General features: G+C 37.2%; 2 protein-coding genes across 20 annotated transcripts in view; both read left to right on the forward strand.

Annotated features, from left to right (window-relative positions):
* The first annotated feature begins 408 nt into the window (after positions 1-408).
* On the forward strand, positions 409-7260 carry LOC103718473 (ADP-ribosylation factor GTPase-activating protein AGD12-like). Of its 2 annotated transcripts, none has more exons than XM_008807318.6 (9): positions 409-541; positions 1301-1386; positions 2180-2264; positions 4620-4695; positions 5628-5791; positions 5872-6001; positions 6203-6319; positions 6464-6559; positions 6803-7260. In XM_008807318.6, exons 2-9 carry the CDS (start codon positions 1347-1349, stop codon positions 7082-7084), a joined length of 990 nt encoding a protein of 329 aa, XP_008805540.1. In that variant the 5' UTR covers positions 409-541; positions 1301-1346; the 3' UTR covers positions 7085-7260. The 2 variants fall into 2 exon arrangements, with proteins under 2 accessions (XP_008805540.1, XP_008805539.1); XM_008807317.6 differs by having other exon boundaries at positions 428-587.
* A 2484-nt stretch (positions 7261-9744) lies between these two features.
* The window catches only part of LOC103718470 (proteasome activator subunit 4-like), a 60228-nt gene continuing 45632 nt past the window's right edge, over positions 9745-24340 (forward strand). For 2 of the 18 annotated variants that reach the window (XR_015975202.2, XM_088715653.2), the window contains exons 1-20: positions 9745-10243; positions 10729-10831; positions 10950-11068; positions 12314-12436; positions 15756-16116; positions 16706-16822; positions 16977-17044; positions 17147-17248; positions 17343-17559; positions 17777-18031; positions 18112-18239; positions 18359-18476; positions 18587-18802; positions 18872-19027; positions 19171-19247; positions 19356-19573; positions 20097-20313; positions 20394-20473; positions 20601-20718; positions 20823-20993. Coding sequence is in view for 16 of the 18 variants with exons in the window: in XM_088715653.2 (XP_088571779.2) it covers positions 10083-10243; positions 10729-10831; positions 10950-11068; positions 12314-12436; positions 15756-16116; positions 16706-16822; positions 16977-17044; positions 17147-17248; positions 17343-17559; positions 17777-18031; positions 18112-18239; positions 18359-18476; positions 18587-18802; positions 18872-19027; positions 19171-19247; positions 19356-19573; positions 20097-20313; positions 20394-20473; positions 20601-20718; positions 20823-20993 (3125 nt within the window). In the remaining 2 variants the exon portion in view is untranslated. Of the gene's footprint in view, positions 10244-10728; positions 10832-10949; positions 11180-12313; positions 12610-15595; positions 16117-16705; positions 16823-16976; positions 17045-17146; positions 17249-17342; positions 17560-17776; positions 18032-18111; positions 18240-18358; positions 18477-18586; positions 18803-18871; positions 19028-19170; positions 19248-19355; positions 19574-20096; positions 20314-20393; positions 20474-20600; positions 20719-20822; positions 20994-24340 lie in introns of those variants that run through there. The other 16 variants (XM_088715657.2, XM_088715658.2, XM_039130741.3 and 13 more) reach the window with 16 other exon arrangements.

Genomic DNA, 24340 nt, shown 5'->3' on the forward strand with positions numbered 1-24340 from the left:
AACTTCTGCATCCATGCAATGTAAAAGAATAGCTTCAAAGAGAAACAAACTAGAGGTTACTAAAAACAGGAGGGAAAAAAAAACGAAGTAACGAACTATAATGGTTTAAAACGAGCGGGGCAACTTGGATTGGCTCCCATCCGGCATTAGGTTTCAAAGTTCAAACCTCACTCGCTCACCACACGGCTTGACTTGGCTTAGAGTTTGAAATATTGCCCACAGTAATTGAACAAAGCTAATGCTTCTTGACCCAAAGTCGGGCCGGGTGAAACGTGAACCGGACTGGTAACCGCCTCGAAGGCCGAAGCGGACGGGTGGTTGGGGTGATACTCCTGGACCGGCCGGTGCCGGGTTACAGTTGATACAAACGGACTCGGTGTGATAGAATTGCTCGTTATTTGGAGGCCTCGATAGGAGAGGTTTCTCAATTTTTAAATTCGAAGAACAGATAGGATAGCCTTCAGAGAAGGCCGAGAGTCCAAGCCCCACACGGCTGCGGGAAGCCGAAGGATTTCGATCGTATCGCCTTTCGCATTCTCCCGTATGATCGATCCCAATTCAAGCCATCAATTTCGATTCAAAACTCGGTACTTTTGTTTACTGATGTGATGCAAAAATTTTCCCCTTTTGTTTCGGAGAATATGCTCTTCTGTCTCCGTTTCAATGAAAGATTATATTTTTAGAGATCTGATCGTTTTCTTGAAGTTTAATCTGGTTTGTGTTCGATCTGTTTTCATAAATGTCGCTCCCTTATGTTTATCGATCGAGAAAGATTCTATTTTGCGAGAGGAAAGTCATTATGAAATCGTGATCGCGTTGTTTTATTTGGATAGGAAGAGATCGGTGTTAATTATGGCGTGCCTTTTTAATTCCTGGTTTGAGAGTTTGAGGAAGTGTGTTTTATTATTTTGATGCACAATTACAGGAATTCGTGGCTGTTTTCACAAGCATGGATATTGCAAACCTTGAATCTGATCTATCTTTTTAAGTTGGTTGCTTTCTGTTCACTTATATGGTATTCATATTGTTAGCATTCCTAAATTTCTAATAATTGATTTGGTGGTGCTTTTTTTAAAAAAACAAAAGAAAATAGGGAACTCATAGTTTTATTGTTCTAAATGTGGTCTGTAAATTAAGTTGATCCTTTTTCTGTTTTCAATTCTTGGTCTCTCTTTGATAGAACTGCTATAGTGTTGGAAGACTAATAAAAAGTGCATGTCATGGAAAGCTTAATTTTCACTTTTAATTGGCTATATTGATTCATGAGGCTTTTATCGTGGCTGGTGTTTTGGTGATGTAGATCGAGATATAATCTGGTGGTTGATCAAGGTTTGCCAAGTGAAGAGATGAGTAATCGCTACTCCAAGAATGACAAGCCTGTCTCAGGTACAGTTATATATCCTGGACATATAACTAGTAGTTTAATACTTGATGTTTATTATATATAAGTAAGTGCGTGCATGCTTGCTTGCTTGCTATTGTCATTGCCATCATCATCCATCTTCACTGGCACTCATTAGAGCACTGTGTTATTTATCAATAATATGTAGTTCTCGGTCTTTCTCATGTCGTACATGTGTGTAAATGGCTTATCTAGTTTGATCCCTGGCCTTTTGGATGAGCACATTATCTTTTAGATCAAGGTGTTTGTGAGTCTATTTACATTACCAAGTTAAAAAGAGCTTCTGATGCTGTTTTGGTCATGTATTATATTGTCAGCATACTAATACCTCTTAAGAAGAGGGCTCATATTTGTAACTAAGAGGATTAACAGAGTGTGGTGGATAGATTTTTATGGAAGTTTATTACATCTACAAATACATTACCTTTTACAGGAGTCATTGATGAAGAGAAATATAGAACCTTCACTTCTTGTGGTATGAGGCCTTTGGCCATTTATGATACGATTTTCTTTCAAATATATACTTAGGATATCTTGTGCAGCTTTAGGTAAAATGTTTGTGATATTGTTCACTAAATCTGCTCATCTTCGTAGAATTATGCTGCACATAGAAGATGGTGTGATACTATGCAGAATACTTTTATACTTCATATTGAGATAACATATGTGCTTATTTGTAATGATTTAATGAGAACAAGTATGCAGATCTTCACAAGAAGTGAATACACATCCGGTTAAAGCTTGTTTTCAACTAATTTTCCCTCATTTCTGTGACAGGCACACCAAGGAAACTAAAGGAGCTTATGCTTAAAAGTGATAATCGTATTTGTGCAGATTGTGGTGCTCCAGATCCCAAATGGGTGTAAGTCCTAGTATCTTGCAATACCATTCATCTTCATGTTTGCTAAGATATATTTGGCTGGTAGTGACTAATTTACTTGGTTATTTAGATTCATCCAATATTTAATTTCAATCCTTTCTTATAGAAGATATCCCTCATGCAAAAATATATTATCTTGTGCATACTCTGACTTTTTAAATTGTATTTTGGTCAATGTTGGTTCATTATTTGCTGCCTGAGATTTTCTGAAATTTGAGAAAATTAAAAATAACTAAATTCCTAATAACATATGTTTAATGGACATTACTTCTTAATTTTGTAAAAAAAAAAAAACATTATGACTTTCTATACCTTGATTACTCTGATTTATCCATTTGAAATTATATGGTCAACTTTTTTCATATGATTAAGACAATATTATCTTTAAGGCCCCCCCACCCTCCATGACAAGAAGCACAAGCTGAAACTGCAACCAATAAGGTAGGTCCCTTACCTGCTAATGTGCCTTCTATTCCATAAAAGGCCCCTCTTGCGTAGAGTTCCCTTGTCTAGGAATTTTGCTCCAATTTTCAAAGGGCTGAATGACAAAAATCTGATGAATCCTACTTATTCGCAGAAATAATAATCCTACCATCAAGTTTATACTTAGGATTATGCAACATGTCTGACACTATTTTGATGGCAAAGGCTTGGATTTTTAATCTGTTTTTGAGAAGGGCCCATTTTCCGTGACTAGTACCATGCTGTATTTATCAAGCCCAGTCCCAATTATTTGGAGGCAGATTTATGGATCCTTTATCTGTAATTCCTATTAAAGGATACATTTGGTGTTGCTAGAAGGTTTTGTAAATCCTCTTCTCCTAACTCTCTTCCATGTTAGTTTAACTTCCTTATCAATCCCTTCTCCCCAGTTAGTGTTATTGAGTTGAGAAAGCTTTGAAATGCTCATTAGCAGGTTGATCTTTCTTGTCCTTATTTATCTGTGGCATCATTTCTTCTTTTTCCTCTTGTCATGCTTTAATGTTTTCTTCCTCCCCAATAAATGATTTACACTTGGGAAAAGTACTCATGGCCCACAATAAGGAAAGAAAGCATTGGTTAGTTGCACGCATTTCGGAAAGAGAGATCAATTTTTTCCCCCATTTTATTGCCCTCTCTATCGATTATTAGCACATATAATTCTACTGTTGACCTATGCCAGTGATTCCTCTTAGTTTACTTGTTAGGACAATTTGAACTTCATTTAGAAGGGTCATCTTAACCGTATTAAAAACTTTTGTCCTATTTATGCACAGCAAATCTTACATTTTCCTTTATAGTAGAATTTTTTGAATTCCTTTATGGGGCTGAAATCTGGATCATGTTCAGCCTTTCTTAACTCCATTAGTCCCTTGTAGTTAATATCTGCATTCTTCCCCCTCCCAGCCCCTTTAACTTCTGTTGTGAAGCAAAGTGAGTGCTCACAAGGCTCAACAAAAGAACTCCAATGAAACTCTATTTTAAGGTCCTGGAAGAAACAGACGAGTCCAAGATTCTGGTATAGTTAGAATGTTATGTAGTCATAGTCATGTATGCCATTGTGCCAACTTCAATAATCTGGTCAATGGGAGTGTTCTTAAATGGGGCACCTCATTGTATGTTGGAAAGCAACATAAACTTAACTGATGAAGAAAGTCATGGTGATCAATTGTGTAGTTAGGAAAATTCACTCTCTTGTGCCAAAATGAAAATAAAGAGGAGTCACTGATTAGTATTTTCACAATAGAATTGTCATAGAGTAATGAGGAAGAAGAAATGTTGGTTTAAATAGGGGCAAGACACTGAGTTTGTATATGAGAATTCAATATTGTTGTGCTTCCATTAATTTTGAAAATCTGTGAATCAGGATCCATATTATGGATAACCATATTTATTTCTTATGCCTTTCGAGTTAGAAATATCTCATTATCTGCTGTTTCAGTTGTTAAATGGTGTAGAAAGCAATATAGATAAGATTATTAAATATTTGCATATGCTTAAAACAACAAAAATTACAAAAAGTAAACATCTCCCAAGGTCCCAAATTGCAGGTACACTTCTGCATTTAAATATCTACTCATCTTGAATTTTATAACAAATCAATCTTATATGTTCTTGGGCATTAGTTGTACGATAGTGTTCTTTAACTTAATTATCACTAATGACATGATGGGTTGCTTTCTCCTTTTTCTTATGAGAATTTCTTATCTTGCACTAGTTCATTAGATTAAACGTTAGGTAGGCTTAATTTTGGTAGCTGTAGTTTATATGCAATTACAAAAATGGTGTTTGATGTGCTAGAGTATGAGTTGGCATTTAAAACCTATTATTTGAACAATTCTTTGTTTGTCTTTACAGGTCAGCTAACATTGGAGTCTTTATATGCTTAAAATGTAGTGATGTTCACAGGAGGCTTGGTTCAGATATATCAAAGGTCATATAAGTGGTGATTGATATCATGGTTTTCTTAGGCTGCTTGCTATCATTCATAAGCATTCTGTTTTTATTTTCATTTCTGATGCTAGCACTCAACATTTCCATGCATGCATTGGATTGGTGCAAATCACTTAAATCATAGCTTGCTAGATGCACGAGACGGGTTCCATATGCCTGTTTGCAGCATGTTTAAGATGCCAACAAAGTAACTGAGCGGCAGTCAGCTTTTTTATGAGAGATAAGCTTGACTTAAATGGATCTGTAAGCCTCAGGTCACATCCTTTTTGTACTGGTGAGATGCAAATCGAAGAATTTAGTTATTTAGAAATGTGGACTTCCAAGATGCAAGAGGTGCAAACAAGTTTTCTTGGCCCAGATCAAATCTAAACTCATTCTTGTTTTGGCCCAACTTGGACCCAAAAATCTGGCCCTAGGTTTGGATCCTGAACCAAAACCTTGCTCTCAACCTGAGTTGTTGTGTTCACAAAATAAGATATCACCTGACTATATCTCATCATATTGATGTCCATGGTAGGATGCAACATATGAGCTTGGATTAACACAAATTCGAAGTTAATTTATTCTGAACCTGTTGAGTACATGAGTGTGGATTTATCTCAAGACCCCAGATCCTGTACTGAAAACAATTTGGATTTAATTTGGGTTGTCACAGTCCCATATCCAACCCCACCCATTTGCACCCTTGTAAGGAGTTGCTCTCTCTCTCCCTCCCTCTCTCTCTCTCTCTCTCTCTCTCTCTCTCTCTCTCTCTCCATTCCTGGGGGAAGGCAACCTTTGTGCATCTTTATTGCTTCAAAATTCTTATCATTAACTGTATTTGATTGTCTACCAAAAAAAAAAAATGAACTGTATTTGATTATTTATCAATGTTTAGCTCATGGTTCTTTTTTGCCTTTTTTTCACATTCAGGTTTTGTCAGTGACATTAGATGAGTGGTCTGATGGTGACATTGACTCTATGGTCGAGGTTGGTGGAAATTCTTATGCCAATTCAATTTATGAGGCTTTCCTTCCTAAAGAATATCCAAAACCAAAACCACACTCAAGTAACGAGGACCGGACCAAGTTCATTAGGTGGAGTATACCATAAGGTCAATTGTTTCATATTTCAGTGATGATTGCTCATTCTAAAGCACCCTTTTATTCTTCTGTAGGTCTAAGTACGAGTTGCAAGAATTTTTGAAACCAAGCTTGCGCATTGTCTCCTCAAAGATGTCTTTCAAATCTTGTGAATCTGGAAAGAATTTTGACAGCAGTTTCAATTCAAACAACTCAAGGAAGGCAGTAAGTCATGAGTCATCTTTCATATACTTGTATTTTATAGTTTAAGGAACTATTTGAGGCTCTGTTCTATGCATCTACGGATACATGTATTTGCTGTTTCTTATTATTAGCATATCACTTGTCACACTTGTGTGATGGGGTTTATTGGCTAATTAATGTACCTTACGATAACTTAGTCATGAGGTTGTCAAATGATCACAGGCAGACATGGGGGAATTCATTGGAGTTTTAAGGGTAAAGGTGATAAGAGGCACAAATTTAGCTGTTCGAGATATGCTAACTAGTGACCCATATGTTGTTTTAACCCTTGGGCAGCAGGTGAGTTATTTCTCTGGTGCATGAAAATCTTACTTATTTAGAAGAATATATCAACAATTTATGTTCTTCACCTTTATTTCATGCTATACAGTCTTTACTAAAAATGGGGAATCTGGATGCTAATTAGATGATGGATTCTTGCAGAGGGTGCAGACAACAGTAAAAAATAGCAATTTAAACCCAATATGGAATGAGGAGCTTACGCTATCAATTCCTCGATGCTATGGGGCTTTGAAACTGGTTAGTTTATATAAATGAGTTTTCTATGCTTCGAAGTATACCCACTAGTTGCCCAACTCATACTCCTTTTTTTCTGGGAAAATTCAAAATATACCCAGTAATCGCACAACTCACACTCATTTTTTCTGGAAAAACATATTTCTGCCTACAGACTCTGCCTACAGAATCTGGCATTTCTCTCTCAACTTTAATCTAATAAAGAATTGTGTTGGAATATGACATCTGGTTCTCTCGTCTAAGCAGCAAGTGTTTGATCATGATGTGTTCTCTGCTGATGATATAATGGGTGAAGCTGAGGTCGATCTCCAACCAATGGTAACAGCTGCCATGGCATTTGGGGATGCCAAGCTTCTTGGCGACATGCAGATTGGGAAGTGGTTTAAAACAAGTGATAATGCGCTAATCAAAGATAGCACTGTAAACATCATTAATGGGAATGTAAAACAAGAGGTGTTTCTAAAGCTGCAAAATGTGGAGTCTGGAGAGATGGAACTTGAATTGGAATGGATCCCTTTGGATGCATAAACTTTGAATATTTTTGTTTACTGATTTGTCAGTATATACATTCATCAGGTTGTATTTAATAGCCTTGTTAGGTTTATTTTATTAGCAGGCAACCTCAATGTTATTATATATTTCTTGGTGATTAATTAAATATATTTTTTGTATGGATTATAATTCAACATGCAGTGTGTAGTGAACTTAGGTTTCTTAAAGGTAGAAGCATTATCAGCCAAATATTCACTAACCGTCAAGTTAGTTACTCACCTGATTAAGAATGGCAGGGCAAGGCCTCGTTTCAGTCTCTTTACAATGGTCTTTAAGGGGAGCATAGTGCTGTATTTCACTAAAGCATATCCAGGCTTCTAACAAAACCGAGCTTTTTGATAGCATGACTAATCAATTGACCTCAAAAGCTTAAGTTGATAAGGAAAAAGGTCAATAATGTATATAGATTTCATGACTTGTATGAGAATTTCTGTTCATGATCAATGAACAGAGGGCGGAAGACATTGGATTAAAAGGACCTATGTGAGGTTGACAAGTTTTCCAGTGTTATGCTCCGATGATTGATATTGGGTGAAGGAATTAGCCTGGTCACCATGCATTGCAATGCATCTTATTGTCTCTGAGAACAAGCATACAACATTAAATCTTATGGTCAAATGCCAAGTTTTGTCATAATTTCAGAACGGTTAAAATTTATTCCCCCGGAATGAATAGCATGCTTCATTCTTTACAAGTAGTAATTTTTCTTATGATTTACCTTTAGACTTTTATATGCATTGATTATATCTGTGAGGTCAGGTCCGCCCGGGCTGACCTGGAGTTCTTGAAGGTGAAACAAACTCTGATTATATCTGTGAGCACGTGCTTTGCACGTGTTTGATAAATCCAGTGAGAATCGGCAGAATTTTCTAATAGAAATTGGGCAGTAGCTTGCGGAGCATGATTCAACAGAGGAGAATTGGACGCAAAAATTGGACATGTTAATTATGTATATGATTCAGACAGGGCAGACCATGGCTAGTAGGATAATAGGATTTTTTCCTTTTTATTTTGAAGGATCTGTTTGCGTATTTATGTAGCAATATCTTTCAGAAGTTGGCCTGTTGGTCCGTCCAAGTCCTATTCCTGTAAAAAATAGTTTCGGCCGCGATCATGACAGGTCGGATACTATCAAGTTAGTATGCCTTGTTAAGAGGAAGAAAGAAAGACCCACATAAAAGGTTGCTTAGATAATCATGTACGATCCAACAAGATTCACATATATTTTTTTGGAGGGGATGATTGGGTTGAAAATTCTATAAAATTTATAGATTGGAATGGTGTAACCAGCAAAAAGGCCGGCATACCTTTTTTTCTTTCTCCTTATATTCAGACTGGTCTACTCTAAAGCTACTCCTAGATATTTATAAATATAAGCCTAGTTCAACCTACAATCCTATAATTTTGTTGGTTGTACTGGCCTAACCCAAGAATGCTATAGGATTTCTAGCCCAATCCTCCAAACATATCCTTCATAGGAGGGAAATAGTTTTTTTTTTGTTCTAGAAAAATGGGTGGGGAAAGGTCCAGGTGACATGGATTGGGCTTAGCTTCATATTCTGTGATAAAAAATCCTGTTTTAAACTCCAAGAATAGCAGGTTCTTAAAATTTTTTCCTCTAGATGATTCGGAATAGAGGTGTTGGATTAACATTGGTCATACCCAAATAGCTTACTCAATTCATGAGTGCAGCATAAAATTCAGTCCAATTCTATTTGGTTCCTTAAACAAGCCTAAATATTGGATGGTGGCCAAATCATTAGGCATGCTAACTTCCAGCATGATAACTTAAGAGCCCGTTCTTTGGGGAGCATGAAACTTACTCGGAAATATGCATTTTCTGGATAAGTATTATCTTTTTAATACGTATATGAGAAAATAATTCATCCATATTCTTTTAAGCATTAGAAAGTACCTCTGAAATCTATTACTATTATCTCCTAACCATTCGAAGATCGATACTGTTGCACAAGAGGCAACAATATTGAATACATTAATCCGAAAACCCAAATTGATATAACTAAATTTTGATCACCAAAAAAATTAGAAGAAAAGAAGTTATATCACCCAAATTTGTACAAACTGCAACAACATATTTAGAGATCAATACAAGATTTACATAGTCAAGTATTGGAAAAATAAAAAAAGATAAAAGTTTTAATATCCAAAAGTAATGTGAAATGTATCTTTTGAGAAACATAGATCAAGATATCCAGAATTGTTGGTGAGAAAGAATGTAAAACTCACCAACTAAAAGAAAAAGAAGAAAATTTTAAGCGAAAAATATAAAAATCCAACCAGAATTCGTCAATCTTTTGGCTCAAAATTGGGCGGGGATTACAACTATACCACCTTGGTTAGGGTTCGTCGGAAACAAAGAAAACAAGTGAGCAATTAGGATTTATTAGTGTATTAGCATATAATGATGTATTTTGGGAACAAAAAATATGGGATGTTTTTACCTGACTAATGGAAAGCCAACTCACCTATCTCCTAGATCGTTAAAATCAATTTAGCAACAAAGTTTTTTTGACATGACTAAATTGGAAAACTATTTAGAACACGGGTAAATTGGCGAACTTTTTTTACCCAAATCGCACTATATTCCCAGACTCCCAGTTGCTACCAACCACCAGGCCGGAAAAAAAAAAAAAAGGACGGTCTACAAAAGACAAAAGCCCGCGTGACTTATTAGCCTTTCCGACCGCTCTATTTCTCTCACACCAATCAAAATAAGACACGTGGTCAACGCCGGTGACCCGCTGTGTTCGTACAGGCAGTCAAGCCTGCGCGTCTTCCCTCAGGGAAAGACGAAACGAGAGAAATATTGTACTGCGCTTCTCGCCTTGAGGACGAGGACAGTGGAGAACAGGATAAATATGTGACCGGTCCCCAGCGCACGAAATCAAGAAATCGCCTACTCCCGAGCAAGCAGCTTACGGCGAGAGAGGAGAGAGCGAGGGACGGGGGGGGGATGCATCTCTACAACGCATGGCTTCCGCCGCCGGTGGCGGAGGAGACGAAGAGGGAGGCGGAGTCGTTCGCCGCCGTGGTGAGATCTGTGAAGGATTCGTGGCGGCCGGATGATCCTGACTCCATCTACTCCACCCTCGAGTGGATCTCCATCATCGGCCTGTGAGTCGATCCTTTGTTTATCTCTTTTTTCTTCTCTCCTCCCCACCTCTTTCACTCGTTTCTTGATTTGCCCCCGTTCTTGATTTCTAGGGTTTATCTTTGATTGTTTTCTGTCGTCTCAGGCGCTTCAAATTGATAATTTTGTTTGATATTGAGCTCAGTGTTGGTTTTCTTGACGGTCTTAGTGAGCGAAAATTTGTGACGGTTAATAGTAAATGCTAAAGATTGTTTTTTTTTCTAAGATTTGATGACGTTGGATTTCATAGTTTCAATTTTCAAGTTCTAGTTCGTTTCTTGGTGTTTTAATTGTTCTTGACTCATGTTTTGTTTTTCATGGAATGTGAGGATGGATGCCCTCGTTGTTTTGCTCTATCAATCCATCTTTCCTTTTTCCTCCTGTTTATCCTTTTGGTTATTCTAATTAACTTTTTAACTGGTCATTGTTGTCGTGGGGTCACACCTTTTGTTTTTCCAATCTTTTCTAGTTTCTTAAAAGCAAAAAGTGAAGTTTCTCCGGCAGATGTAAAGGAGATTGTGGAGTTTGGTTTGCAGGTGTTTCATGCATCAGAGAACAAGCTTTATGCTCAGGTAAGCATGATACTTATGCCATTATAATATGAATGGGATTCAACAGGTATGTTCTGCTTTTGATGAAATTTTGCTTTATTGTTGTAGTGTGATTCTGAATTTCGTTTATGTTATTTAGGTTAGATGGGGAAATATCTTAGTCAAGCTGCTGAAGAACCATGGAAAGAAATTAACGAAGTCAATGAGCATTCAGTGGAGACCTTTCTACGACACTTTGATGCACACACACTTTAAACGGTGATTTTTTCCTGTTTAACCCTCCGGTCCTACTGCTTCATATCCTCAAAGCAAACGCATCATCAAGGCTGTTCTTGTATATTGTGTAGCATGCGCACATCTTGTAGTTATGTAAGTCACTGTCAACTTAGTAATAGAGGCATTTAACTCTTCCAGTTTGTTCAGATCTTCGTGGTGTATTCTCATGTTGTTCATGATCCAGGAGTAAGTCATCCTTGGATTTTTTAACTTTGAAATGTTCAAGTGCCCATAATATATACTTATGAATCCTCATGCCTATTCATCTCTCTCATTTAGCTGATGATCATGACTATCACTTAGATGAAACCTTACTTGTATGTGGTATTGGGAAGTTGGGAAATTTAAAGCAACCTTCTCCTGGAAACAAGAGATCTGATTAGAGAAAAAGGAATGACAGTGTAGTCAAGGAGAACAATGGAAGATCTGATTAGAGATCTCACCTTGGCACAACGGTAAGGTTGCTCCATTGCAACATAGGTGTCATGGGTTCGAAACATGAATATATCCTCTTTGTATGCTGCAATGACTACAGCCTTATGCACTGTGCTGCCCTATGTCAAATTAGATTTAGTTATATACTACTGTCGCTTGGAGGTGTTATTAAGTTAAGACACAATTTGCACACTAGGAAGGTATTTTAGCATGTAACTGTCCCATGGTAAATCTAACACTGTGCATAGAATGTGTCTTCTCCTCTCTTCTTCTAGACTCTCTACAAGACTAAGGAAACTTAGTGTTGGAGGTTACTTCTTGGATGCTTGTTTAATCTGCCTAGCTATCTCCTGATCCACCATCTTGGTGTCTAGATTTGATGACAGGTCCTTTTTGCATCCCGAACCATTTCATTTAGGAACTCGAGACCACTAAGAGGGTTAATATCAGGTTAAAATTTGCTTATAGAACTATGTAGTCATAACAATTCTCATGTGGATGCAATCCAAATGGTTTAATGTACATAGCGACCTTATTCTTTGAATGAACTTTTGCTGTCTTGGCAAATCAAATTGCAGAGATCATGAATCTATTTTTCTCTTAGTACTTGTCTGGAGCTTTGCCTTTGTATCATCATTTTCTTTCATTGTTGACTTGTGAATTTCTTGCGTGACCTACTGTTTTAAGGATGTAGCTGGTCTTTATTATGGCGGAGTTATCTCACTAACTGAATTTTTGGTTCAAATTTGGATCACCTTTTTTTTAAAACTTGAGTATGTTTATGTTAAGCAGAAATACAGGCCCTGAGGGATGGAGATTGAGGCAGCGGCATTTTGAAACTGTCACACGTCTTATCCAATCCTGCCGGATGTTCTTTCCTGCAGGTTCTGCTTCTGAAATATGGTCAGAGTTCAGGTACCTGCTTTTTTCTTCATTGGTTTTAAGTTTATTGTCATGCATGACTTGGTGGTTGGGAAATTTCTTGTCAACCAGAAACATTACAGTCAATGATATTGCTGGGCTGGCCTTTGATAATGAAAAAGAGAACAGAACTAGTTATCACCTCACCTTGCTGATATGAAATCCAGGTGGGGTGGTTCTTTTGGAGAAACCATGCTACAAATTATTATTTTTTTTTTTGCAAGTGTAGCCCATCCATTTTCTTTGTTTTATGAAATTTGATTGCAAAACTTGTCAGCATTCTTATGTTTAGGAGTTCCTAATATCGGTGGTATTCCATAGGTCGATGAAAGGTTACAGTGGGATCAGTAGCCACTTTAAGTGGAAGGTAGATGGTTAGGCATATGACATTTAAAAACTAGTAAGGACAACAAAAAGTCTTGAAAGATTAAAAACTCCAGAAAGAATTGAATTAGAACCTTTAGGTTTTGGGAGGTTAGCTTTAATCAACGTAATGCTGTGAACTAGGTTTTGAATGTCTCAGAAAAAAAAAAAACTAGGTTTTGAACTTTTGATTGTTGGAAACATTTTAGCTGACAACTCAAACACAAATATTGACCAAGTACCAATGAGCCTAATCCTATCTATATCATGATCATCTTATGAGACTTATATAAAACATCTAAGGTCTATAGACTTCATGTTTGAGTCTTTACATTGCATAATCTTTTGAATTGGTGCCGTGTCTTGTTGGTTTTAGGTGAACCCTAGGGTTGTGGAACATTTGTCAATGTTGATTCTGGAGAATTCTCTGGTGAAAAATCTGAGTTTTACTCTGAACGTGATGGTTAAATTAATATAAATAACAACACCAGCAGGGGAATTCTCATTAACTTGGCTTGCAACAGCCAATCATCAGAATTAATCATGATCAAAGCGGAAATCAGCAAAATAGTAATTCTTAATCATTGAGCAGAAGTCGGAACCTCCTCAAACAAAGAAGAAGAAGACAAAACGTCAATCTAGATCTAGGCGAAAAGCACCCAGCATGCTAGACGCAGGATATCTATCTTGAGGACTCAGAAGATAAATGAATTTATATTGGTGAACAACATATTAAAGGCAATTGTTGAGTTGTAGTGGCTAGAATTATAAGGCATGCTAGATGCAAGATATCTATCTTGAGGACTCATAAGAAGAGGAAAAGTCAATCTAGATCTAGGGTAAAGTTACCTGGCATGCTAGATGCAGGATATCTATCTTGAGAACTTATAAGATAAATGAAATTATTGGTGAACAACGGATTAGAGCTAGAATTATAAGGCATGCTAGATGCAAAATATCGATCTTGAGGGCTCATAAAATAAATGAATTTATCTAGATCTAGGGGAAAATCACCCGGCATGCTAGATGCAATATCTCTCTTGAGGACTCATAAGATAAATGAATTTATATTGGTGAACAACAAAGTAAAGGCAATTGTTGAGTTGTAGTGGCTAGGATTATAAGGCATGCTAGGTGCAAGATATCTATCTTGATGACTCATAAGAAAGGTGAATTTATATTGGTGAACAACAGATTAAAGGCAATTGTTGACTTGTAGTGGCTAGAATTATAAAGAATTGTTGAGTTGTAGTGCCTATCTTATTAGGCAATCAATAGACTAATTATTTATTGTTTATGGCAAGCACTAGGTACTTTATTACACTATTCCCATGTTAAATAGCTGTATTTGCTTGACTGCCTTGGTTTTTTTATCATAATATGAAGCACATTGCATGGTTTGATGCAATAGTTAGTTGATCATCAAGAAAGAAGGATCTAACTCATTGCAATGTGATGTGGAATGTGAACTTGGAGAACCCCTAGAATCTTTAGGAAGAAGTGAATATTAATTATAGAAGGAGAAGAATAGGAAGAGGGTCAAGAGGAGGAGAAAAGAAAATGCGGGGTAGACCATGGTATATATATCCTTAAATCTCATAATTGTTAAATCTCAAAAGAACCAATCTGCTTGCAACCCTTCTGATAGCTTTTTAAATAGATTGCCAACAATAGTAACCCTAGAGAATTTCTAATCTTGACTGTATCTCCAGCTTTTAACTAAACAATGCCTAGTGGATGACTAATGTCACATAAACTGGAACAAATTTGCCGCTAAATTACAGCTGAAGTCTTTAGCCAGTCTTGGTCCTCAAAACAAGTGAATTTGACCAAGGGCTGAAAATATCGACTTTATGATTATAGATCTCGAAGGGATCTTTCCAACTAGCCCAAGGCCATCTTAGATATATATGTAGAAACTAGATGTTCTAGAATCTTTCTAATTTTTGTAGACTGTTGCAGGTTCTAACCATTTGCTCAGGTGGGCCCTTAAATCTCTGTTACACCATAATTTTAACGATGTGGCTTGTCTTCAGGAACTTGAGTTGCCCGGGAAAAAATAATACCAATGTCATTTCCAACTACCACAGAGATACAAGGCTATGATGAAAATACTAGAATCCCACCAATGATTCCAATTAAAATTTAGAATTGATGGAAATCAATGATGGGCCCCCAATGCACAATTCTCATGCAGTAGATGTTTAAATATATGTGCCAGTGGGTCAGGTAGACTTCTACTAGGTGTGGCAGTTCAGCATTGGATTGACACAAGTCCAACCTAACCTGCCAGCATGTTGGACAAGGATTAACCAACACTAGTAGTGGGTCAGTTTACTTGATGCAAACCCGAGTCATTTACCCAACTGGGCCAGCCCAACTTTGGGCTGATTACTAGGAGCCTAAAAAAGGAAGTCAGATAATTAATGTGGCTAGGTCTACATTAATGTGATACGTAATTGACCTATAAGCCCTTGTTTCAACATTTAGAAGAATCATTCGAGCAAGCATCTTTTTGGCTCAAGAGATGTCAGCAGTCCCTGTTGGCAATGTTTACCTTTGTTTCTTGATACAAGCAATGAATAAATATTTCATATGCATCTCTTCAAATCTGTATTTTATAGTGTTAGATTGACAATCATTTATCATGCCATTCACTTGCCATGTTATTCAGTTAATCAGTGTTGATATTGCATTTTACTTTACTTCCCCTTTGTATGTGTGATTAATTAGTGTTCCAGAGGCATGCATTTCTTTCTGGCTCTAATAATGTTGTCTTTTCATCATTAGAAGTTAGATCCATGCAGACAAACAACACCATGTATCTGCCGAAATTACAAGTTGCAATCAGTTGTGGGGATTCTACTTGAATTTGAACATTATAAAGTTGTAATCCTGCTCACTAGCTTTCCTCTTGGTTGCACTTCTCTGTGTCACTTAAAATTAGCAGCGCTTTAATGGAAAATCCATGGCATAATTCAGCCTTTGAAGGTGCTGGATTTGTGAGACTCTTTCTACCCATGAACTTGGAGAATCGGAACTACTTTACAAGGTACATGAAAAACATATATAAGAGCTACATGATTTACTTTTCTCCACCATCTGCAACTATTTGTTTGCCTTCCATTGTTACTTCTGGCTGCAGCATTTGGCTTAAGCAGTGTCTTGATCTCTGGGATTCTGTACCAAATTGCCAATTTTGGGATATTCAGTGGGCTTCTGTCATTGCGCGTTGTACAAAGAGTTGCAAGTCAATTGATTGGGAAGGTTTTTTGCCAGCACTTTTTACACGATTCTTAAACATGTTTGAGGTGAGGCAAGATGTTTTCCTGATGACTGTGTGGCATACTAGCTGAGATAGGCAATAGAAAAAGAGAAAAAGATTATGCCTAACTGGTCAACATTTTAACATGATTTTTAGGTAGTTTACTTCTTTATGTAGTATCCGAGACAACATGAAGAGTGTCCTATGCATGAGGCTCCCTCCACTACGGGGTATGTAGTGGATCAGATGCACGCAGCCTTATCTGCTCATGTGGAGAGGTTGTTTTGGTGTTTATTTGTTTGAAATGCTTCTTGGACTCCTTTTGGTCTGGCACTTATATTTAGTACATGGTTTGTTGTACTGATTGATAAGGGGTATACTGCACTGTACTGGTACAGCCCCTATGCTGAGTGTCAGTAGCAAGGCATGTACCATAGTGACACTCGGACCTTGGTTTAGTAAGATAGCCAATGGTATAAGTTAAACCTAGAAAGTAAAACCAACTTCCTCATGTAATTTGCTATGTTTTTAAGCCTAAATGCATTTTGCTATTTCACTTTTCTTCATCTGCAGTCATGGTCACATAGGCTGAGATGATATATCTGCTCTAATGTTATGCTATTTGGTGTGCTCAGGTTCCTGTTTCAAATGGGAATGGATCATATGCCTTCCCTTTAGTGGTCCCTAGGAATACGTGGTTCTTGTTTCCCAGCAAGACAGGCACACCTGCTGAGGCTATAGCAAAGTCAATTGTAAGACATCTTTTGTACTTTTGTTATGCCAAATTAATTTGTCATAAGGACTCATGTATCCATCATAAGGAAATATGAATTCAATTGAAACTCTGCTAAATTTGCATAGTATATTTTAGTTTGTTAACTTATATGATATATCGTATTATCTCAGGTGCATCTCTTAAAACCTGGTAGTTTGGCTCAAGAGTACTTTGAGAGATTGGCAAAATTATTAGAACAGTCCGTTTCTGACCTCTTTCAGATCACTTTTCACTTAGAGATGCCTTTTCGTGATATCACTTCCTTTCAGAATTAAATTGATGGTAGTTTCTGGCAATGTAGATATTACCATCCTTCTAATGGAGGTCGCTGGACATACTCATTGGAGCGTTTCTTGCGGCACTTGGTGATTAGCTTCCAAAAGCGCCTTAAGGATGAGCAGCTGTAAGAAGTCAATTTAGATGCTGATGCAAGTTAGTTATAAATCCTCAATGCTCAGTCCACATAAATTTGTCTGATTAAAATTACATATATGCAGTAAGACAGGAGAAAGGAAACAGGTTGATTCATGTTTGGGAAATCTAGAAAGGGCTGCTTTTGTCAAAGTGACACTGAAATTAATTGATCGTGGTCAGTATAGCAAAAATGAATCCCTTGCCAAAACAGTTGCTGTGGCAACTTCAATTTTGTCATATGTGGAGCCCTCTTTGGTCCTTCCATTTATTGCATCCAGATTTCAATTGGCCTTAGAGACTGTAAGTATTTCTTCTTTTATGCTCTGGAACTGACTAGCTTGCTGGTCTTCTAGATGAATCTAGCATTTCTGGATACTTACTACTCAGCCACTTAATTTATTATAAACATCTAGACGTGACAAGACCAACAATAATTTTCTTGAGGGTTTTCTTCTTTATAAGCTTTTTCTTTCGATTACAGATGAGTTATATTTTTGGTTTCTGAACAAGATTACAGCTACTTTTTTTTGATGTGAACAAGATGACAGCTACTCACCAGCTGAAAACTGCTGTCACATCAGTGGCATTTGCTGGCCGTTCACTTTTTCTTGCTTCTGTTTCTGCTCCCCCTCAAACTGATGACCGGGATACTGCTGATGCTTACATGGATCTTATAGTCGTATCTCTTTCTAATGCATTGCTTGGTATGGATGCTAATGATCCACCAAAGACCTTAGCAACCATGCAATTAATTGGTTCTATTTTTTCCAACGTAAGTATCAATGTACATTTTGTACGTCTCATTTTAGTAATGTAGATATGTTTGATCTTACTATTTGTTTGTAATTTCAGCTCGCTATGGTGGGTGGTAGTGATGATGGGCCTGCATTCCTGCAAACCATCAGTTTATCAGAATGGCTAGATGAGTTCTTTTGTCGCTTATTTTCTCTGCTTCAACATTTGGAAACAAGTAATGTCGTGTAAGTAGCTCCATTCATGGATTAGGATATCTTTACTCCATGCTAGTGCTTCTTCCATGTTTATATATAGATAAAATCCAATTACTAGTTAAATCATCTTTGTTTTATGGAACCTGCAGGAATGAGGGTATCCAGACATCATTAACATCAGGAACGTTTCTTGTTGCTGACAATTCATTCTATTTCTTCATGCTGGAAATCCTGCTTGGGAAATTGTCTGCACCTTTGTTTAATCAGGTTTTTGTTTTTGTTATTATTGTCAAGCTGTTTAGTTGCCATCATTTTCTCTTCCGTTTCAGATCATGGTGATGTTATAACTCCCTTTTTTCCCTTGTAAAACTTTTCAGTCACTAAAGACAATTTCCAAGTTTGTCAACACAAACATCCTTCCTGGAGCTACAGTAGAGATTGGGCTTCTTTGTTGTGCCTGTGTTCATTCTAATCCAGAAGAGGCAGGAATCCACTTTATTAAACCAATCCTAATGGCTATAACCACCTCATTAAGAGAAATACCGGTTTCAGGTTTTGGTGGAGGATCTTCTGGTACATCATCTTCTACCAAGGTTTGTTTTATACCAAATAGTTATAATGTCCCTTTTATTGCTTAATGTTCTGTTGTGAACTTCATTTAGTTGCAGGCTACACTTTCACCAGCCCTGGAAACAGCAGTTGAGTACCTTCTAAAAGTTTTGGCAATAGCCATTAGTTATGGGGGTCCTGTGTTGCTTCATTACAGGGATGAACTGAAAGAAGCAATTGCATCAGCATTTCAGGCCCCGTCATGGAAGGTTTTAAGCTAATTTCATGCTGCATCATTTTTTAATGACTACTTGTACTCAGTTAATTTTTTGATGCTTTGTTTATGTATTTTTTTTTAATTCTTTTAATTCTTTTTAACTCTGGTAATGCTGAGGTAGCTTCCAAATGATAGGTCAATGGAGCTGGTGATCATGTCCTTCGCTCTCTCCTTGGAAGCCTGGTCCTCTTTTACCCCATCAACCAGTACAAGTATGAAGAAATTTATCATTTCCTGTCATTAGACATCATATATTTGTGCAGACTAAATAGTTTCTGGTCAATGTTTACATACACTGATGTATAATCTTGGTTGTGTAGGCCTTTCTCTTGTCAGCCTGTTTCTTCTGTTTTGGAATACTGGGTTTGCTCCAAAGATTATGAAAATGAAATAAAAAAGAAGCTCAATTATCTCCCCGAGTGGCACATTCCTAGTCAAGATGAACTCTCTTTTGCAAATGAGCTTTTAGATCTTCATTTTCAATCTGCTTTGGATGATCTTCTCAGAATATGTCAGACGAAAATGCATTCTGAGGCAGGTAAATATAACGTATCTTCCTTTTTTTTAAAATGTTCCTGTTAGCAGTTCTTGAATTGATGAAAGAACCCAATCCAAATATCTCCCTAAATGGTAGATACTGGCAAACTGTTGTATTTCGTTACATAATGCATTAGGTGTTTCATGGAATTATTCTTTTTTCCCCTTCAAGGAATTGAATTACCTTAGAAACCAGGATTTATCCCATTTATGTATGATGACCTTTTGGAATTTATCATTGATTGCCATCCTAGGCTAAGCTCATGAAAAAACAAAAGAGCAATCACAAAATTTTGTTGGAGAATTCTTGACTAAGATTGCCTATCTAATCTTTTATTGCATTAGAATTTTCAATTCTCTGCCATTAATTTTTGTTACTTAATTCAGTTAAGAGTCTATGTGTTGGTCTGCTGCTCAGGTTCATTCCTATTGTGAAAGTTGTTTAATATCTGGTGATCAATCGTGTGCCAATTTGCATTACTCTGCAAGTGTTGCTATAATTATTGATGCAATTGTTTGCATAGGCGATGAGAAGGAACACCTGAAGGTGACTTTGTTGCGTGTTTACTCTTCATTGAAAGGCGTGATGTCATGCTTGCCTGATATGCGTCCATCATATTGGAACAAGGGCACTGAAGATATGAATCATAGTGACTTTTTAATATCGGGAGCAATTGGCTTGTCTGTTGGTAGCTCAGAAATGAGGGAAAGAGCTGCTCATCATATACATGTAGCTTGCAAGTAATGCTTGATGCCTGATAGTATTTCTTAGTCTTTTCTCTTGTCTTGCTAAAGCTCATTTGCTGCTACATGTTTGACAGATATTTACTGAAAGAAAGAACAGATGATAGCATACTTCTAATACTTACCATTCATGTTATGGATGCTTTAGCAAATTTTGGTACGGACACGGCAACCAAATAAAGTACATTATGGAGTCCTGCAAGTTGTTCATTAGTGTTTTTGACTTCACAAGATATTGTGCTTATGACCTTTCTGCTATTATTCTTTGCATAATATACATATAGGAAGCTTGGAATATAAAGAATGGTCAAATCACATTCAGGCATGGAAGTTGGAATCTGCTGCTTTAATTGAGCCTCCTTGTAATTTTATTGTTTTTTCTCATGCCCAAGGAAAGAAAAGGTGATAGCTCCTTTTGTCAATAAGTGGCGGTATCATGTGACTAGAGCATTAAATTTATGGTTATTTTTATGCTCTAAGAGGCTAGTTATGCTTCGTGTTTCCAGGCCCAGGTGGGCACTTATTGACAAGGCATACATGCTTAATACATGGAGATCTTCACAATTGTCGTATCATAAATTTCGTACAGATAGCAACATCTCTCCTTCAGAGCACGTGATTGTTCTTATGGAGGATCTTCTAGATCTCTCTTTGCACAACTATGAAACAGTTCGCTCGTAAGTTCAATAGTAGATTATACCTTTGTTTCTTACAAGTTACCTTCAATGATCTGATCTTACAGTTTCTTAATTTGAATTTCCAACACATTTATTTTTCAATATGCAAAGTAAAATACTGTACGTCTGCTACTTTTCTAGTGATTTCACTGCACAGCTTATTCACCATTACTGATGGAAGACGAGGCATTTCTTTTGATGGTTGTTATTTGATTTGCTTGATGACTTGAGCATTGATTGAATGTTCATAATCATAAGGATTATCTTTTTTCTATATAATAGCTTTTCAAAAATAATGAGAGCTTTTTGAAGGTTTAAACCAAGGTCAACCAAACTGGACCGAACCGCCCGGTTCGGCCCATACCGAGCCAACCCGGTGGGGGACCGGGGTCGGTTCGGCTGTTAAAATCGGGACCGGTCTCGAATTGACCGGTCTTTTGTTATTAGAGGATGATAGTAGAGTTGGGCACTGGGCCGGGCCGCCCACGGCCCGGCACGGCCCGGCACGAAGCGGGCCGTGCCTGGCACGGCCCGATAGCTACAGTGTCGGGCCGTGCCTGGCACGGCCCATTTAAGGGGGCCGTGCTGGGTCACAGGTTACTGGCCCGCGGGCCGAGCCCGGCACGGCCCGCTTCGGGCCTGGGCCGGCACGGCCCGCTCTAGGCCCGCGGGCCAAGCACGGCACGGCCTGCGGGCCAGCCCGACACGGCCCATAAGGGCCTGGGCCGGGCTGGCCCGCGGGCCTGGCACGGTCCGGGCCTGGGCCCGGCCCGGCCCGATAAAAATTAATGCTTCATAAATTTTTTTAATAAATTAATAAATATTGAAAACTAAGGATTTATGAATATAAAGCCACCTTAATGGTGGGGGGTTTGGCATAGACCCCTACCAGTTTATTAATTTAAATCAAAATGGTACATGAAGGAAGGTTTGGACCTTGGTCTGACCTCCAGAATACAATAAGAAAGGGCCGAGGTTTGGACCTTGGTCTGACCTCCAGAATACAATAAAAATGTACAATTATAAAAAATTAAGAAATCTTACTAATCATCGGTGATTCAGTGAATCAGTATTCACTCTTCAGTCTTCAGTAGTGTTTGTATCATCATCATCAGAGGATGTTGTATTATGTCCACCTTTATCTTGAAGTCTTGCCTCAGCATCCAACCAATCTTTGAAGCAGAGAAGCATCTCCACCGTTTCGCCCGTCATCCTACTTCTCTTTTCGTCAAGAACACGCCGACCTGCACTAAAAGCGGATTCCGATGCTACCGTGGACATCGGCACAGCTAAAATATCGCGTGCAATTGCAGACATAACAGGATATTGATTTCTAACACTCTTCCACCAAGATAATACATCTAGATTCTCTATTTGATTTTCATCATATGCAGACTGAAGATCATTTCGTAAATAAAATTCTAGTTCACTACTTAAAGATGAAGAAGATGAAGATAAACTTGAAGCATGTGTGTGTCTTCTCTGTGCAATGAATGAAAAAATAGATGACGAACGAGAACTACTAGAAGAAGAAATAGAGGTTTGTATTTGTGTTCTAGATCCACGAATTTTTTCATCATATATAGCATAAATATCATAAAGAAGTTGTTTTACCTCATTTTTAGCAGATTCAGAATCTTGATTCATATTTTCACAGTATGCATCAAGTAAAATTAGCACGCCATTTAATTTAACTCTAGGATCAAATACAGCAGCTAAGTTATGCATAGGACATATCTTGTCCCAATACTCATTCCATTTAGATTCCATTAGGTCAATAATAGGCATTAAAACATCATCATATCTATGTTCTGCAAATTTTTGACTAATTATATATGCTTGTTGTAAAAATGAACATGAAGTTGGATAATAAATACCAGAAAGAACATTGGTAGCATTATAAAAACTAAGCAAAAAATCTTCCAAAATTTTTTCTTTATTCCAATCAGTTTCAGTCAATGTAAAGCCTAATCCACGATCATTAATATATGCACTTAATAAGTTTTTATATGGGTATGCATCATGTATCATGCTATATGTTGAGTTCCAACGAGTAATTACATCAAGTTTAAATTTTTTAAAACGTTTACCATGATTTATACATAGTTCTTTAAATTCTTGAAGTCTTGATCTTGAAGCATGAATAAAAGAAACTGCATTTCTAATTTTACCAATCACATCTTGAATCATGCCCATGCCAGCTTGAACAGAAAGATTTAAGATATGACATGCACATCTAATATGCAATAAATTTCCATCTAACATGGGATGCAATGAGTCTTTTAATAATGCAACAGCAGAATTATTATTAGATGCATTATCAAAAGTAATAGACATAATTTTATCATTAATATTATATGAACATGCAGTTTGATAAATGATATTTGAAATTTGTTGCCCAGAATGTGGAAAATCAAAAGCACGAAAAGCAAGAATACGTTTATTTAATTGCCAATCATTATCAATATAATGAGTAGTAATGGCAATAAAACAATTACTACCTACAGATGCTGACCAAATATCAGAAGTTAATGAAATTTTTTACATTTAAAGTAGAAAGTGTTTCAATTAAACTTTGTTTCATTGCTAAAAAGTTAGTCATAGCTACTCTTCTAAATGTACGCCTACTAGTTCTTTTGTAAGCAGGTTGTAGGTTTAATTGAACATATTCTTCAAAATTAAAAGATTCACATAAACTAAAAGTTAATTCATCCTTAACTATTCATTTTACAAGTGCTTTTCTTTGATTTTCATGATTATATGCAAAATTACCTACAAGTAATCCCCCTTGTATATTAAGGGTACTTTGAGTTTGAGCATGAGAATCATGCATCCTATGACTCTCTTGATGTCTTTTTAAATGCCCTGTTCCCCCACTACTACTACAACTATAAAGTTTGGCACATTTTTTACATTTAGCTTTCCAGACTCCATCAACCATAACTCTATCAAATTCATTCCATACAGCACTAGTCCTCTTACGAGAAGAGGTTTGATCTTCACTCGGTTCACTAGTTCTAGAGGAACTAGGAACATGGGGTTGGGGATTAGTTTCTTCTCCCTCAGAAACAGGAGGAATGCCAAACTGACTTTCCTCAAAAGATGACATATCTAAATTGATGAATTCAAAAAATAAAAACTAACCAGAAGGAGGAATTGAGTAGAGGGTCGGAGGGCAGGGGCAGAGCCGAGATTCTGAGCTTTCTCTTGTGCTCTCAACAGGAGTGACCTTCTCTTCTTAACAGGAACCTCCTCTTGTGTAGCACTTGAACACTTGCTAAATGCAAACTAAAAATTAAATTGCTAGAAGAGCACTTTAGAAGAGAGAAATAATAGCAGTAGAGAAG

Source organism: Phoenix dactylifera, chromosome 2 (assembly GCF_051530095.1).
Source record: "Phoenix dactylifera cultivar Ajwa chromosome 2, Ajwa_hap1_PhDact_Kaust_v1.1, whole genome shotgun sequence".
NCBI classification, from domain to species: Eukaryota; Viridiplantae; Streptophyta; class Magnoliopsida; order Arecales; family Arecaceae; genus Phoenix; species Phoenix dactylifera.